The sequence below is a fragment of the Leucopleurus acutus genome (genome assembly GCF_964270905.1).
Source record: "Leucopleurus acutus genome assembly, chromosome: 20".
Taxonomy (NCBI): Eukaryota; Metazoa; Chordata; class Mammalia; order Artiodactyla; family Delphinidae; genus Leucopleurus; species Leucopleurus acutus.
The window spans coordinates 505,110-520,409 of NC_139162.1; the positions used below are offsets into that span (position 1 = coordinate 505,110).

At 59.2% G+C, this 15,300-nt stretch overlaps 1 protein-coding gene across 1 annotated transcript in view; it reads right to left on the reverse strand.

Moving 5' to 3' along the window:
* Nucleotides 1–5,111: 5,111 nt before the first annotated feature.
* Nucleotides 5,112–15,300, reverse strand: part of SPG7 (SPG7 matrix AAA peptidase subunit, paraplegin) — a 30,894-nt gene continuing 20,705 nt past the window's right edge. The window contains 9 exon segments of the mRNA XM_082862039.1: nt 5,112–5,640; nt 5,643–5,793; nt 7,276–7,353; nt 7,859–8,025; nt 8,796–8,952; nt 10,068–10,183; nt 11,418–11,528; nt 12,133–12,235; nt 13,346–13,470. Coding sequence (XP_082718165.1) covers nt 5,594–5,640; nt 5,643–5,793; nt 7,276–7,353; nt 7,859–8,025; nt 8,796–8,952; nt 10,068–10,183; nt 11,418–11,528; nt 12,133–12,235; nt 13,346–13,470 — 1,055 coding nt within the window. The 3' untranslated portion in view covers nt 5,112–5,593.

Consider the following 15,300-nt stretch of genomic DNA (forward strand, 5'->3'; position numbering starts at 1 on the left):
CTGGGCCCGGCCAATCAGAAGCGGCGGAGCGTTCTGACCAATCAGAGCCAGGGCCTCCGAGTGACGCACAGGCCCCGCCCCCACCCCGTCGGCCCTAGCTGCACGGACAGACATGGCGCCGCGTTTCCCGTGTTACGGGAGTCCCGCGCCCGCGCCCCCGCCCCCGCTAACGCCCGCGCCCCCGGCGCGCGGACGGTCTGGGTGTCGCGAAGCCTGGGGCGGCCGGCCGGCCTGCTTGTGCACCACGGTAGGCCTCGCCCTCCGCGTCCTGGTCTGCGGCCCCGGCCACCACGTGGAGCCTGCTTGCCCTCCCTGTGGGGGGAGCACACACTTAGGAGCGGGCCTTCCAGAGCGCCCTGCGCGTGTCGCACGGAGGTCTGCGGTCGGGCCGTTGGTGGCGAGTACCCGGCAGTGAGTGTGGAACTAAGAACCGCGTGGCGGGTCGCGGCTGTCCCGCGCTCCGCTGTGCACACTGCCACCCACGCAGCTGAGCGTCGTGAAAACACCAAGTAGCCAGGCCACCTGGGCTGTGGCGCCTCCAGTTCCCGGGACAGCCTGGGATGACGCCAACACATCCTGCCTACTTAAGCCTTGACACCCAGCAACCCCTTTACGTTCCCAGCCTCACCCCAGTCACCAAGCTTCCTCCCCTGAAACCTAATCAACGTTTTATGAATTTCATGACAAAATAAGAAATTTGGAGGCCTGTGTCCTACACTGAGTAAACAGGTAGCTGATACTAATGCTGATAGCTTTCTGCCCTACTGAGACACCCCCGGGTATTAGAAAAATCAGGGACTCATTGAGGAATTACAGGGTTATGGTTGGGGAGACCAGAACATGTGAAAGGGCAGAGGAGGATTTTTAACACATAAGTGCCAAGGCTGTGTGGAAGGTTGGAGCCCTGCCACCTAATAGGTACCCACTCAGCTCTGACGCAAGGGCTGTATCAGTCCTGCTTGGCCGACAGTTGTTAGCAAATGCAAGAAAGCACTTTTCGGTAAACTCGGAAGTGGTGTTTATCTGTGAAGTTAGGGTCATAAACTTTTATTTTGGAATACTTTTAGATACACAGCAAAGTTGCAAAAGTAGTAGAGAGTTCCATTATATTATCTACCCAGGTCCTTTTAATATTAACATCCTACGTAGCAATGGTAAGTTTGGCAAAGCTAAGAAATTAGCATTGGGACTTCCCTGGTGGCTCAGTGGCTAAGAATCTGCCTCCCAATGCAGGGGACACGGGTTCGAGCCCTGGCCCGGGAGGATCCCACATGCCACGGAGCACCTAAGCCCGTGCACCACAACTACTAAAGCCCATGCACCTATAGCCCGTGCTCCGCAACAAGAGAAGCCACCGCAATGAGAAGCCCCCGCACTGCAATGAAGATGGCCCCTGCTCGCCACAACTAGAGGAAAACCCACGCACAGCAATGAAGACCCAATGCAGCCAAAAATTAAAATTAAAAAAAAAAATCTGTGCATCCTTTCACAGACACAGACGGCTAAACTGGAAGGTCAGTGACCCACAGTTAAGTGGCTGTGGAATTAGCTAGTATAAAATCTTTGTACTAGTTTTGAGACTTTGTGCAAGTTATTGGTGTGAAATGGGAGGAGCTGCTGTTAGGACACAGAACACAGCGCAGTGCCCGGTGCATGGTAAGTCAAGGTCACACAGCTCTGCTTCCAGGTGACAGGGAAGGGAAGGCAGTGCAGGCGAGAAGGGAGCGGGGGAGAGCGAGGGGTCATCATCTGCCTTGCAAGTCACTTTGTCCATTGGAACTGAACCCACGCTCACCCCACCTGGCAGCCTAACTGCAGCAGAGAGGCCCTGGAGGAGATGTCTGTTGAATACACGGTTGCCTTGGCCTGGGACGTATTTCTTCGGACACAGACGTTAGCCCACACCTCCCATGTCTATCTCAGACGCTTTTCAGTAATCCCGCTATGGACCAGGATACCTTGCTATTTTCTAATCTCAAACACATTCCTGTCCCCATCCCCCCTTTCAGACCCACAGACTCATGCAGCTCAGTCTGCTCATAGGGTGCTGCCCGGGGTACCGGGGGAGGGTTTGAAGTCTGGAGTTAGTGGTAAGAAGCTGAAGCTGCAGTTCGAGGACCTCGGTCTGCTGCATACAACCCGGCAACCCGGCCACACAGTTTTTCGACACCTGAATGGTCCATACTTACATCCTTGAGGAATATGCAGAATTAGCAAGGCCCAAAGTTCCCATGTGATGTTCTGCTGAGAGCTGTTTCCCAGCTGGGAAGATGAAAGAAGTGAACTGTTATGTAGGCATCCTTCTTGACACACAGACTTGTTGGCTCAGGGTTTTGAAAGTCTTCAGCTAGGGACTTCTATGGTGGTGCAGTGGTTAAGAATCCGCCTGCCAATGCAGGGGACACAGGTTCGATCCCTGGTCTGGGAAGATCCCCTGTGCGCCACAACTACTGAGCCTGTGCTCTACAGCCCACGAGCCACAACTACTGAGCCCACATGCCTAGAGCCCATGCTCCGCAACAAGAGAAGCCACTGCAATAAGCCTGTGCACCGCAATGAAGAGTAGCCCCTGCTCACCACAACTAGAGAAAGCCCACGCGCAGCGACAAAGACCCAACGACAAAGAGCCAACGGAGCCAAAAATAAATTAAAAATAAAAAAGTCTTCATCTAGAGGGACAGCCCCTGCCTCCTTGCCACAGAACTCCACGGCACAACTCTGCAGAGGGGCTTTTGTCCCGGGCTTGGGCCTGCAAGGGCCACTGAAAGGACTGGCTAATGCCGCTGGACTTAGCACTCACTGGGGTCAGGGTTCCTGGAGGAGCGCCCTGGAGGGGTGGGGTATGCACAGCCTCCCAGAATTTCCTTTTAATTGTGCCCCAATTGCTTGCCCCACACCTACACCTGACTGGCCCCCTCCAAAGATAGTCAACGCTAGCTCCTGGAGCCCTCTGACACACAGTCTTTATTTATTTTTTTATTTGACAGCACCAGGTCTTAGCTGTGGCACGTGGCATCTTTAGTTGTGGCATGTGGGATCTAGTTCCCTGACTGGGGATTGAACCTAGGCCCCCTGCATTGGGAGCACCGAGTCTTAGCCATTGGACCACCAGGAAAGTCCCTGACACACAGTCTTGATTTTCAAAATTAATCTTAGGGAATTCCCTGGCGGTCCAGCGGTTAGGACTGTGTGCTTTCACTGCCGAAGGCCCAGGTTCAATCCCTGGTGGGGGAACTAAGATCCCACAAGCCGCTGGGCACAGCCAAAAACAATTAGTTGATAAAAAAAAATTAATCTCACAGCGGCAACGTGTTTTTATTGTGTTTTGACACACACAAAAGTCATGTTCCTAGAGCACTTTGCAAAAATTAGCATGCTAACTGTCATAAATATGGGCTGCTGGTTGAATTAGGAAAAGCAGGAGCCAAACAACTCAGCAAGGACAGGATAATTTTACGGTGTTTCATCACAGAACTCAACCACCCGGCCTCTCAACTTACCAAAGTCGCAGCCAGCACGTAAACCTGATAGAGGCTGAGAGAGTCCTGTAATATGAGGGACACCTAATGTAAGTGAGCACCTGGAAGTACGTTATTATAATCACAAGTATCTTATCTGAAAGTTGCTAAGAGTGGATCTTTTTAAATTAATTATCTATTTATCTTTGGCTGTGTTGGGTCCTCGCTGCTGCGCACGGGCCCTCTCCAACTGAGGTGAGCAGTGGCCCCTCCTCGCCACGGTACGAGGCCCTTTCATTGCAGTCGCCTCTCCTGCTGCAGAGCACGGGCTGCAGGCGCACAGGCCTCAGTCATTGCGGCACTTGGGCTCAGCAGTTGTGGCTCGCGGGCTCCGGAGCGCTGGTCCAGCAGTTGTGGCACATGGGCCCGGCTGCTCCGCGGCACGTGGGATCTTCCCGGACCAGGGACCGAATCCGTGTCCCCTGCTTTGGCAGGTGGACCCTCAACCACTGCACCACCAGGGAAGTCCCAAGAGAGTGGATCTTTAAAGTTCTCATCACAAAAAAAAAGCTTCCGTAACTATGTGTGGTGACCAGTGTTAACTGACTAACCGTGGTGATCACGGCACAAACAAATAGGAATCACTGTGTTGTACACCTCAAACAAATATGAAGTACCTCAAAAAAAAAATAAAAACCCATGTTTATATGAGCATAGACGAGAGTGGAAAACAACTTGTATGATGATGTAAGAACTCTAAGTTACTTCATCTAATAGTCTTTACTGGTCTTCTGGGGCTCTGATTGTATTAAATGTACATTTACCGTCAGGCCACGATGTACCCGCTCTGCTGGGCAGGGGCAGGTTGCCCAGCGCGGTATGGCTGCTCCAGGGGACCACGAGCTGCTATTGGGAGAATCCCCTTCACCTCCGGGAGCCCTGTAAAGGAGGCGTGAGAGGCAGCAGAGGTGCACAGGCCCTGTGCCCAGTGCGCCCTGCGGGTGCCATGCCTGAGGACTGGGAGGTCACGTCACCTAGGACAACTCCCTTCTGTCCATCAGAGCACCATCCCCGCAGCCCTCCCTGCTGGGCGGCCGTGAGCCCACTCGCTGGCCAGCCCTGGGAAGCCAGGCTGCACCTTCCTCCACTATAGCAAGGCAGCCCGCTTCACGCCACTTCCATCCTATTCCTGGCTAAGCGTCACCAGACGTGGGCCATTTTAATGGTAAACTACGAGGGGCTGAGCACAGCCACATCCGTGTGAGATTACAGAGGCCGCCCCATGGCGAAGACGCCAGCCTCACCCTCTGAACCCTCGGCCGATCTTTGGGAAGGAACCTGGGGAACTGGGGCAGATGGTGAAGCATCTCTTGGGCCGCTCGCCCCCATGAGCTTCCTCGGGGCGCCGATGCACAGGGGAGGTGGAAGCAACGAGGAGCAGGCGGGAGCCCCCAAGTGGGTCACACTGCCGGGGACGCGGGGGCCGACTGCAACCCGTCCATCTGTCCCACACCCTCCCTCCCAGAGTCCTACAAGAGGGAGGGGTCCCAACTGGTCACCTCGCAGATAACATCACACCGTGTGAATATAGTATCCGTGACCCAGGACGGCCCTCGGGGCAGAGCTGGCCACGCAGGAAACAGAGGCCTCCATCCACAGCATTTATTAGTGGTCACAGTTCCCAGGTGTCCCCCCAGGGCCCCTTGTGTGCACCCGTCCACGCGGCAGCAGGTGACGGTGCTTCACTCCTCCAGGCCCAGTGCCTGTCCCTGTGACCCACTGATGAGCGAGCCCAGGACAGGGCCCCGCGGAGGACAAGCAATGAGGGGCTTGGAGGCCCTGTCATGGCGGAGCCCTGAGCATCCTGACCAAGTCTCAGGAGCCGGGAGGAGCCCGGCCCAGGCCCCACACCACGAGGCTGTTCAGGGCCCCCACAAGACAGGGCGCTCCGTGCGCACCGGTGACCCTCCCACAGGCGAGAACGACCCACAAACACGAAGGAAACCGTGCGTCTCTGCAGAGACATTTACTTGTCCCGGGCAGGGAAGTCAATAAATAGATCTCAGGGGCCTTGAGCTGAGACCTGCGAGGGCTGAGAGGAGGGACCGTCTCGGGCGGCCAGCAAGGTGGTCCAGCTATCGGGGCCAGGACTGCTCCTCCCCCTGCAGGGGCTGCTGCCGGCCGCCTCCGCCTCCCCCGCCTCCCGTTTCTCCCTCTGGGCGTCGCTCCACCTCTGCGGCGCAATCCTCTTCTTGGGCCCATGGGGGGGCGGGCCGATGAGGGCCTCGATGTCCTCGTAGTTGATCACTTCCTTTTCCAGCAGGGCGTTCGACAGCTGCAAGAACAAGAGGCCAGTGTGAGCAGCTGACGAGCGCCCGGACAAGAGCCCTTTGAGAGCAGGGCACGGTGGAGGGAGGGCCCAGCCCCCAGACCAGCCGGCCGGGCGGGCGGCTGAGAGCGCAGAACCGCTCCCTGACTCCGCCCTGGAGAAAAGGCCAGCTGCCAGCCTCATTAAGCTTTCTACTTCCCTTCCCAACGTGTTTATTTGGGGCAACTTCAACTTCTTTCACAAACACGCGTGAGCGTCAGCATGCGGGCAGTGGAGCTGGCGGGCAGGACCGCCTCGATGGGACCAGGGGAGGGGCCCACGAAGAGCCGCCACACCCGCTGCTGAGGGGTTCCCATTGCTCCCACACCGGCCGCTCCGACAGCTGGCTCTGGGCAACACGGGCTTGAAGTGTGCGGGTCCGCTCCTACGCGGATTTCTTCAGTGAACGTGACTGCAGGACTATGAGACCCACGACCCGCAGATGCAGAATCGCGGGCAGGGAGGGCCGGCTGTGAAGGCGGCGCTCGGGGGCCAGCTCTATGGTGCTCAGCCCAGGCACGCCCGGACGGCGCGAGCAGGTCCCAGCGCACACGGGAGCCCCGCACGGCAGCGGGCCGGTCCTGGTGGGTTCCGCACGGCTCCCGGCGGGCAGGCGCTGCTGCTCTCGGGGCCCCACAACACGACGCCCACAACATCACGCTGAAGGAACAGTGTCCTTCACAGGACGGCCCGTCCACAGAGAGCTGCACCCCCTCCGGGTCCACGGAAGCTTCACCTCTGCGGTCGCCTCCAAACCCAACAGCTCAGGCTGGCGATGAGGACACCAGACAGAGCCCAACTAGGGGACGTTCCACACACACCAGCCCAGCTCTCCTGCACTGCCATCAGCAACAGGAGGGAGCCGTGCCAGCCAGGAGGGCCTGACGGACGTGACGACCAACCGGAAGGCGGGGTAAGCGCTGGGCGAGGCGGCTGAAGCGTGGACTGCGGTTAACGCCGCCGTGTCCGCGTCGGCTGGTCACTGTGTTGTGGGGAACGCGCCCCACTGATGGGAGATGTTAACACAAGGGGATCAGCTGGGGGCAGAGGGCTCTGTGCTGTATCTGGCGCTTCCATGGGCACCTAAAACTATGCTAAGCTTTACAATTTAGTTTAAAAGTTCCAGGAGAAGGGTAAGAGCTGGAAAAGGACTACACAGCGTCGACCAGACCCCACTACTGGCTGAAACTGGGTAACGGCCCAGGAGGGTTGGCGATGTCCCTCCGTCTCCTCTGAAGGAACTGGCCTGAGAGGTTCAATGATACAAAGCTAAACGAGGTACAAAAGGTGCTACGTTCAGTTGAGGTGGGTGGGCCTCGCTGGTTATGTCGTTTTCTGGAGTGCTGTGCACGGGAGGGGTGAGCGGCTGCGTCAGCAGGGCAGTGACGGCAGGCCCAGCTCCTGGCGGGACAGGTAGGCACAGGGCCCCGGGGGGTGGTGGGGGCTCACCGCCTGCAGCTTGTCCAGGTTGTCCCGAAGCACCTTCTCAGTGTGCCTGTAGGCTGCGGCCACCAGCAGCCTCGCTTCCTGCAAAGGGAAGAGAAGAGTCTGTGATGGGCCAGGGCGGCTGGCCACCACGCGCGGGGTCCCCTGTGGCCCGGCCCTGGCGCTAAGGTACACAGAAGAAACACAGGTTCAGGAACACGGCCTTTCATGTCTTACAACGAACAGGAGAGCAAGGCTGTCAAGGGCCTCCTGCCCCCACCCCAGCCCCGGGAATGCCCTGTTCAAGGGGCCTGCCCAGCAGACAGCCCGCCAGCTCCTGGAGCCCCGAACCCACGTCTGTCCTCCACGCCCACGGCTGCCTACGTGCCAGCGACACTGCGGTCATCTCCTGTGGGCAGCTGCAGGGCTCACGGGTGCTGGCTCCGTCACTGGACACATATACTTACTTGACATCCCTCACAGTCCTGTGCTGTCTACGGTCCCACTGGGCGCCAGCAGGCCCTTGCACAACTCCTCTGGGCACACAGCCAGCACACACGAGGCCTGTCTGCCACCCGCATGCAGCTCGGGACCAGGGAGGACTCACATGGTCCATCATCTGCTGGAGGGCCTGGCTGAAGGGACGCCGTCCGATGCCTGGGATGCCGTCCTGGGCCTCAGGGAAGGAGATAGGCCCGATGCTGGGCGCCATCCCGAACTGCTTCACCATGGAGTAGGCGATGCGCGTGACCTTCCTCAGGTCGTCCTGTGCCGCTGGAGTGAGGGGTCAGAAAAGGGGGTTCTTTCCTGGAAGTGTAGGTCGAGGCACCCGGGGCCCTGCCGACCCCTGAGAGCAGAGCAGGGTACCCGGGGACAACTGTATCCTGTCACTGGTCCTTAAAACTTAAAAAAATGCTCTTTTGTTTAAAAAACAACTCCTCAGGGGCTTCCGCAAAAAAAAAAAAAAAAAAAACGAAAACAACTCCTCGGGAGGCATCTCTGGATTCACGGCGCCGGCAGTGACCTGGCAACATCCAGGTCCGTGGGGCCCCGAGTCTCCCAGAACCTCCTCCACCTCCTGACGGCCCAGTGAGACCACCTAGCTCCGCTTACAGTCTGCACGTGGGGAAAAGCTTTTTCTTTTTTTTCCGTTGTGTGGGCCTCTCACTGTTGTGGCCTCTCCTGTTGCAGAGCACAGGCTCCGGACGCGCAGGCTCAGCGGCCATGGCTCACAGGCCCAGCCGCTCTGCGGCATGTGGGATCTTCCCGGACCGGGGCACGAACCCGTGTCCCCTGCATCGGCAGGCGGACTCTCAACCACTGCGTCACCAGGGAAGCCCGGGAAAAGCTTTTGTAACAACTAAATCATCTAGAAAGTCTTGCTTAGTTCCAAACCTCCTTTGACCACAGCTCATCTTTTAGAAACACTTAATGAAATTCAAAACTGCATTTGCACCTGCTACTCAGACCCCTCCATCGGATTCACCACCCCTCACGCAGAATGGCTGCAGGGTGTGGAAGTCGTGTGGGCGCCGGCCCCTCACCGGAAGTGACCCTGTTGAAGGAGATGGACTCGGACGCACGGCCGCCGAGGGCCATGCACATCCGCTCAAACAGCTGCTCCCTGGTGAAGAGGTGCTGGTCTCTTGGGAGAATCTGAGTGAAGCCCAGGGCTGCGTTGGTCCGCGGCGCGATGGACACCTGCAGAACAGAGGTGGCCCCAGTTAGTGGGCAGGACGTAGGCCTCAGAGATTGGGGGGTGCAGTAAGACACTCTTCAATCAGAGGGTTCAAAGCAGGGAGCAAATGTGACTGTCCCCATGTTTATAACAGCATCACGGAGAAGGGCTCCCACACTGTTGGGGCGTGAGGCAGCTGCACACAACCACACGTTCGCGAGGGAAGGAAAGGTGACGAGGACGGGACGGCCCGCCGAGGGCCCTGCGCTGCCCATGCTCCCACCCACAGCCCGCGCCTGGTGAGCCCATGGGGCAGGGTTCTGGCAGCAGGAGGCCACGTCCCCACCTCGCCTGGCGGAGTGCCGAGCATGGGCAAGGGGCTTTCTCGGCACGACTAGTCTGCCTGACTCTCTGTCGTCGAATGGAAAACCCTAAGAACAGGCAATTTTAAATTAGGGTATTTACTTCACCATGGGCTTTCCCATGTTAATTTTTTGAGATACTGCATGAAAACATTTATCTTGATCACTGGGTCTTCTCGGCGGGCAGCTCCTGCACACACAGGCCTTCGCCACAGCACTCTGCCCAGGACACAGCGGGGACCGGCCTGAGCAGCAGGACACCGGCCGACGAAGCCCGACTGGCAACGTGCTGCTGCAGCCGTCACCCCCGGGGAAACACCCCACGCAGGCTGCAGCTGCCGCACAGCCCCGTCTTTGGGGGTCACGGAACAAGGAGCAAGGCAGCTCTTCCTCAGCCAGGGGGACCAAGCCCCCGGCTCAGGCCCATGTGGAGGGCACAGTTACAACCCTCCACACGGGGCACCCACGCCCCAAACACGGGCCCCGTCCGCAGGGGCCACTCAGGGACCCCTGGTCACGAAAGCACACAGCTGAGGGGGCGTTACGACGGTACGCCTGCCAAATACACGATGTGTGCTCACCTCACTGCTTTCTAAACTCAGGAGTCACGAAATCAGCACGTCCCGGAGCTGACGGCAACCCTGGCAATCCTCAGCTCCACGGGCGACCGCGGCCACCCCGCCCCGCGCCTGGGCCGCCGACCCTGCACCCCCTCCACACACAAGCGTGTGGGCCTTCCACAGCGGGCTCAGCCAGGCCCAGGCCGCGGCACCCACCTTCCCCACGGCCTCCGTGTGCTCCAGCAGCCAGCCCACCAGGGCGTGGCCTGACTCGTGCAGCGCAACCACCTTCTGCTCTTCCTTGGAAAGCACCTGGCTCTTCTTGGCGGCCCCTGAAAGAACACCCAGGAAGGTGAGCTCAGGCGCGCGGCCACCCCGGATACGCGGCCAGGCGCGTGCTCGTGGCACCAAGCGAGGCCTCGCTCGCCCCACTTGTGTATATGCTGCCAACAGCAGCCCCTCAGGCAAGGCCCTCACAGGGCTGCGGGGCCGACGGCACGAGCTCGGGTCTCCTGCCGGCCCCCAGACCTGGCAGGGCAGCCGCAGCCCCCGCTCTCCGGTCCTGCCCGAGTAACTGACCCCTTACCTCGCAACCTTACAGGCATCCCCCTCAAGTCACTGCTGAGGTCCTGTCCGCTGTCCCCAACCGTCCACACAGCCGCATGTTTCCACCTCTGCACCCTGAACAAGCTCTAGGCTCAGGGTACTTGGTAAATCACGCGACCGGGACTACCCCCAGCACCTGCTGTGAGGGGACACGTCCTGAGACGCACTGGCTGTGGCAGTCGGATCGCCCCACCCAGAGCCGGGCCCAGGAGCAGCCGCTGCAGCTCGGGAGTACCCCGCTCGAGGCACCACACACCCAGGCAGGACTCTGGACGGGTTTTCTCTAGTCTTTCCCGTTCGGATACTCTCGCTGTAAGCGTGTCACTTTCCACGTAAAAGAAATGGCTTACACAAAACGTAATTTACAGCGAGAAACTGACGCTGGCTTGTGCCCAGGCTGCAGAGGCACCTGTCCTAGGTCTGAACTCAAACTGCGGGTGGCGGGCCCACCTGTGGGAGGGGCCTGCTCCTTGGTGCCACCCTCAATGATTTGCTCTAAACCCTGCGGGAGGACGAGGCGCACTGATGGCCTCTGGTGTTGCCCCCGGGCTGTGGGAGCTCGTCCTGCTCTCCTCACAGAAGGCCAAGGACCCCGCGTACGTACGGCAGCAGGTGAGCACAGCTGCAGGCGCCGGCCCCGCCCAACACAGAGCACGGAGCCTCCTGCAGAGCAGGCCTCCTCCTCGCCCGGGGCGCAGCTGCCAACCCCTGGCGACATGCGCAGGGGCCTGTCCGGCGCTCAGGCCCCGCACGTTGGCCGATGGGCTGAGGACACTCACATTTGAGCTTGTGACACCCTATGATATTTCTGTTTGCACAGTATCTTAAACTAACGAGAGTAAGTCACACTGTTAAGGCCTGATGTAAAAACAGGAACTCTTGACCTGTCTTCCCTCTTGGGCAATAATTCTGTCGCGCGGCCTCTAGGTCTGCCCCCCACCTGTGGGCGGGTCCATGTACCAGCAAAGACGCGTTCCACCGCGTAGTCCAGGTTGGACGTGTGCACGGCCGTGTGCCCCTCCCGCGCAGCGTGCAGTGCGGCCTCGTTACAGATGTTGGCGATGTCAGCGCCTGTGGGCACGGGGGTGGCACTCAAGCAGACGCAGAGAGATGGGGGGCGGGAGGAGGGGTCTGCCCCATTCCCCTCGAGCGGCCGCAGGGCTGAGGTCAGCCGCCTCGCTGGACCCCTGCTGGTTCCTGCCACCTAGTGTTCCACACAGACGTCGAGGGATGAGAAAGGCTCTCTGACACCCATGAGGTTCTAGTTCAGGACGTTAAACAAAGTCCAAAGGGAAGAAATTTATACCACGATAAAAGGGGTTTCTACTTATATTACCCTGTAAAACGAGAGCCATACAGAAAAGAAACCTGATTTGTGACAACACGGAGACCGTGGGGGAGGGCAGTGGGGGGCCCGGGAGAAGACGTGGCCTTGCAGGTCAGCCCCCAGTGGGGAGGAGCGGAACAAAGGCAGGACCACCAGGACTGCCGGGGGTGGGGGGGCGTGCACAGGCGACAGAACCTCGGGGAGGAGAGTCCTCTTACCTCTGCCTGCTGCGTGTACACCTCACTCCCACCCCGGCTGTGCTGGCCGTGGGCCCAGAGCAGGGGTGGAAGGTCCCTGGGGAGGCCCCCTCCGCCCTCTCCAGCCCCAGACAGAGACCCGTGCCCCTACCGCTGAAGCCCGGCGTCAGCTCCGCCAGCCGCTGGGAGTAAAAGCTGCTCGCCCGCGTCAGCTTCAGGCTCCTCAGGTGCTGCTCGAAGATCTCCCTCCTTTCCTGCGGGACACGGGACAGGGGACACGGGTCAAAGGACACGGGTGCAGGCTCCCGCCAGCTGACACTCGGGAGCCACCGGCCGAGAGGTCAGCTTTTGCTCCGAGAAACCAACTCAGGGCTGCAGGCGGCGTTTCAAAACCAGAAGGAAAAAAGGAGACAAGAGAAGATAAAGCATGTCACACACCACAGGTAGCAAAGGTTATTTTGTACCCTGTGTGACACGTCAGGAAGACGGGAATCCAGGCCTTCGGAAGCAGTGGCAGGCCACAACCTACGACAGGACAAGGCTGGGTGTTCCCGGGCCCGGCCCTGACCCCCACGTCGGTCTTTGCGGGAACGTTAACCCACCAGCCATCTGCCACGCTCACCCTCCAAACCCTCCCCTGCCCATGCTGGGTCCTCAGCCATGCTAGGCTCCTGCTCCCTGGGCGGCCACCACGAAGGCCCAACCCCCTGGAGGTGGACGTCCGAGCAGAGGCCTGAGGAAGTGCGGCCAGAGGGGCCGAGAGGTCCCTGGGGCTCGCACCCTCCACCCCGTCAGGGCAGCCGTGCAGCTCGTGCTCCAAAGCCATGCAGCACACGGCTCTGAGGCTCTGCAAAGACTGTGCCGCAGGACTCGGCCCAGACGTTTCAGGATAAAGAGGAAAACAACAAGGATCAAAACCAGGAGAAGAGGGGCTTCCCCAGTGGCGCAGCGGTTAGGAATCTGCCTACCAGTGCAGGGGACACGGGTTCCAGCCCTGATCCAGAAAGATCCCACACGCCGCGGAGCAGCTAAGCCCGTGCGCCACGACTACTGAGCCTGTGCTCTAGAGCCCGCGAGCCGCAACTACTGAGGCCATGTGCCACAACTACTGAAGCCCGCGTGTCACAACTACTGAAGCCCATGCACCTAGAGCCCGTGCTCCTCAACAAGAGAAGCCACTGCAATGAGAAGCCTGCGCACTGCACGAAGAGTAGCCCCTGCTCGCCGCAACTAGAGAAAGCCCGCGCGCAGCAACAAGGAACCAACACGGCCAAAAAATATAAATAAATAAATAAAATTTAAAACAAAAAAACCCAGAAGAGCAGGGAGCCGAGGCCCGGAAAGGCCAGCCAGGCCGCACTGACCTGCAGCGTGGGAAGGTCGATGAACACGTGTCGGTCCAGTCGGCCTGGCCTCAGCAGAGCGTTGTCCAAAATGTCAGCTCGGTTGGTGGCCGCAAGGACGATGACATGGTCGGTGGTGCCCATTCCTGAAGGAACAGACAGCAGCTGTTAGGGTGGGGCTCCCAGCCCGGAAGCTTCCCCACAGGCCCCCTTGAGGGACATGGGGCAGGAGAGGCGGGGCACCTGAACGCAGAGCTGTGGACCCACCCGGGCCCGTCCCTCCTGAGCGCTTCCACCAAAACCACAAGAGCAAGAACCCACCACTTCCTTCCCAGGCCGCGGCCCAGAGGCAGAACCGCAGGTCGGAACCCGGTTCTGCCCTCCAAGGCCATCCTCCACATCCAGACAGCAGCCCTGCAGGAAGAGTGTTCCCAGGGTGCAAGGGGCACCTCCCCACACCACTGCCAGGGACATCGGGGACATGTCCCCTCCAACACTGGGACTGAGGGCCCCAGGTCTCTCATGAGAATTTAAAAGCAAGTCCAGAAACCATCACTAATGGCCCACACCTATGTGTGAACCTGGGCTGGACGCTAATTTGAATAAAGCAATTGCAAAAACGCCCCACGAAGCAGCCAGGGGGATCTGACCCCGACTGGATGTTAGATGCTAGTAAGAACAAGTGTCACAATGATAGGGAGTTATTTCTCCTAGTGAAGGTGCAGAACTCTGGGTCTGCTTTAACCCACGGGGGAAGAGGCAGGGGTGTTGGCAGACAGAACTGGCCGTAGTTACGACAGGCACCGAGGCTGGGCTGGGGCACAGCACTCAAAGCAGGCTCTCCCCAGCTTTGGAAAAGTTCCATGACACAAAGTTTAAAAAATAAAGATGCCAGGATCCATCTTTTGCTAACTTAATCTGTAATAAACTGACATTGACAAATACAATTTCATATCACCTGTACAAAGTCTTTCAACGGAAGTGAAATCAGAGTCCTTCACTCTACTGCACGATCCCAGGACGGCGGCCAGGGGCCCAGGTAGCCCCGACCCAGGGAGGGCACCCACCTCGCCCAGGGGTTGACACCACCAGGACAGCCCAAACCACACCCAGCCCCAAGGAAATCACTCCAGAACTTCAAAGAAATGTCTCCCAGAGACCAGGCTCCCAGCCTGGGCTCTGCATTTTGGGATGTGGTGAGCCCAGACACCTCATGGAGCCTGGGCCCACTCACGGCTCGAGAGTGGACAGTGCAGAAATGCATCTGCTTCCCAACACAAAGGCAGCATCTTAAAATAACTCAGACTTTTGAAATAAACTCGGACAAAAGCAAGCACCACCCAGCATACGTGATGCACCAGCCCCTCTGCCCCGATTGCCTATGCTCAATTTTAGGAAAAGCGAAACTCTGAAATGGAAATGAGACGCCTGCTGGAGGGAGGGGCCCTGGGCAGAGCTGGCCGGGTCCACTTCCCGGGACACCTGGGGATGGAGGAGCCCCTCCGCCTCGAGTCCCAGAGCGCTACCTGGGACACCTGCCGGGGCTCCCCACTCAGATTCCCCAAACGCCTGCCTGCCACAGGCTGGGGCTGTGAACACAGAATCCTGAGATTATACAACAGTGAAATAATGTTGAAAAACAGTAGGAATAACGGGTGCAGAAGGAAGCAGCAGCCGGGCCAGGGTGAGCGTGAGCCCGGAGCTGCAGGCGGGGACTCCCGCAGGACGGCCATGGCCTCTGCGTCAGCAAGCAGGGACTGGCATAGCTCTGGGCACACCGCAAGTGGCAGAAACCGTACAGATGTCCCCGTGGCTGCGTGTCAGGTTGCTCCCACGTGGAGCCGAAGCTGCCGCAACCCCGTCTGACGGGTATGCATCTCTCTGCGCGGTGCCCGGCCTCCACCCCGGACGGAGGCAGATCCCACCGCCACAAAGACCTCCCTGCACAGCCTTGTCCCCTCCCCGCCACTCGCGTG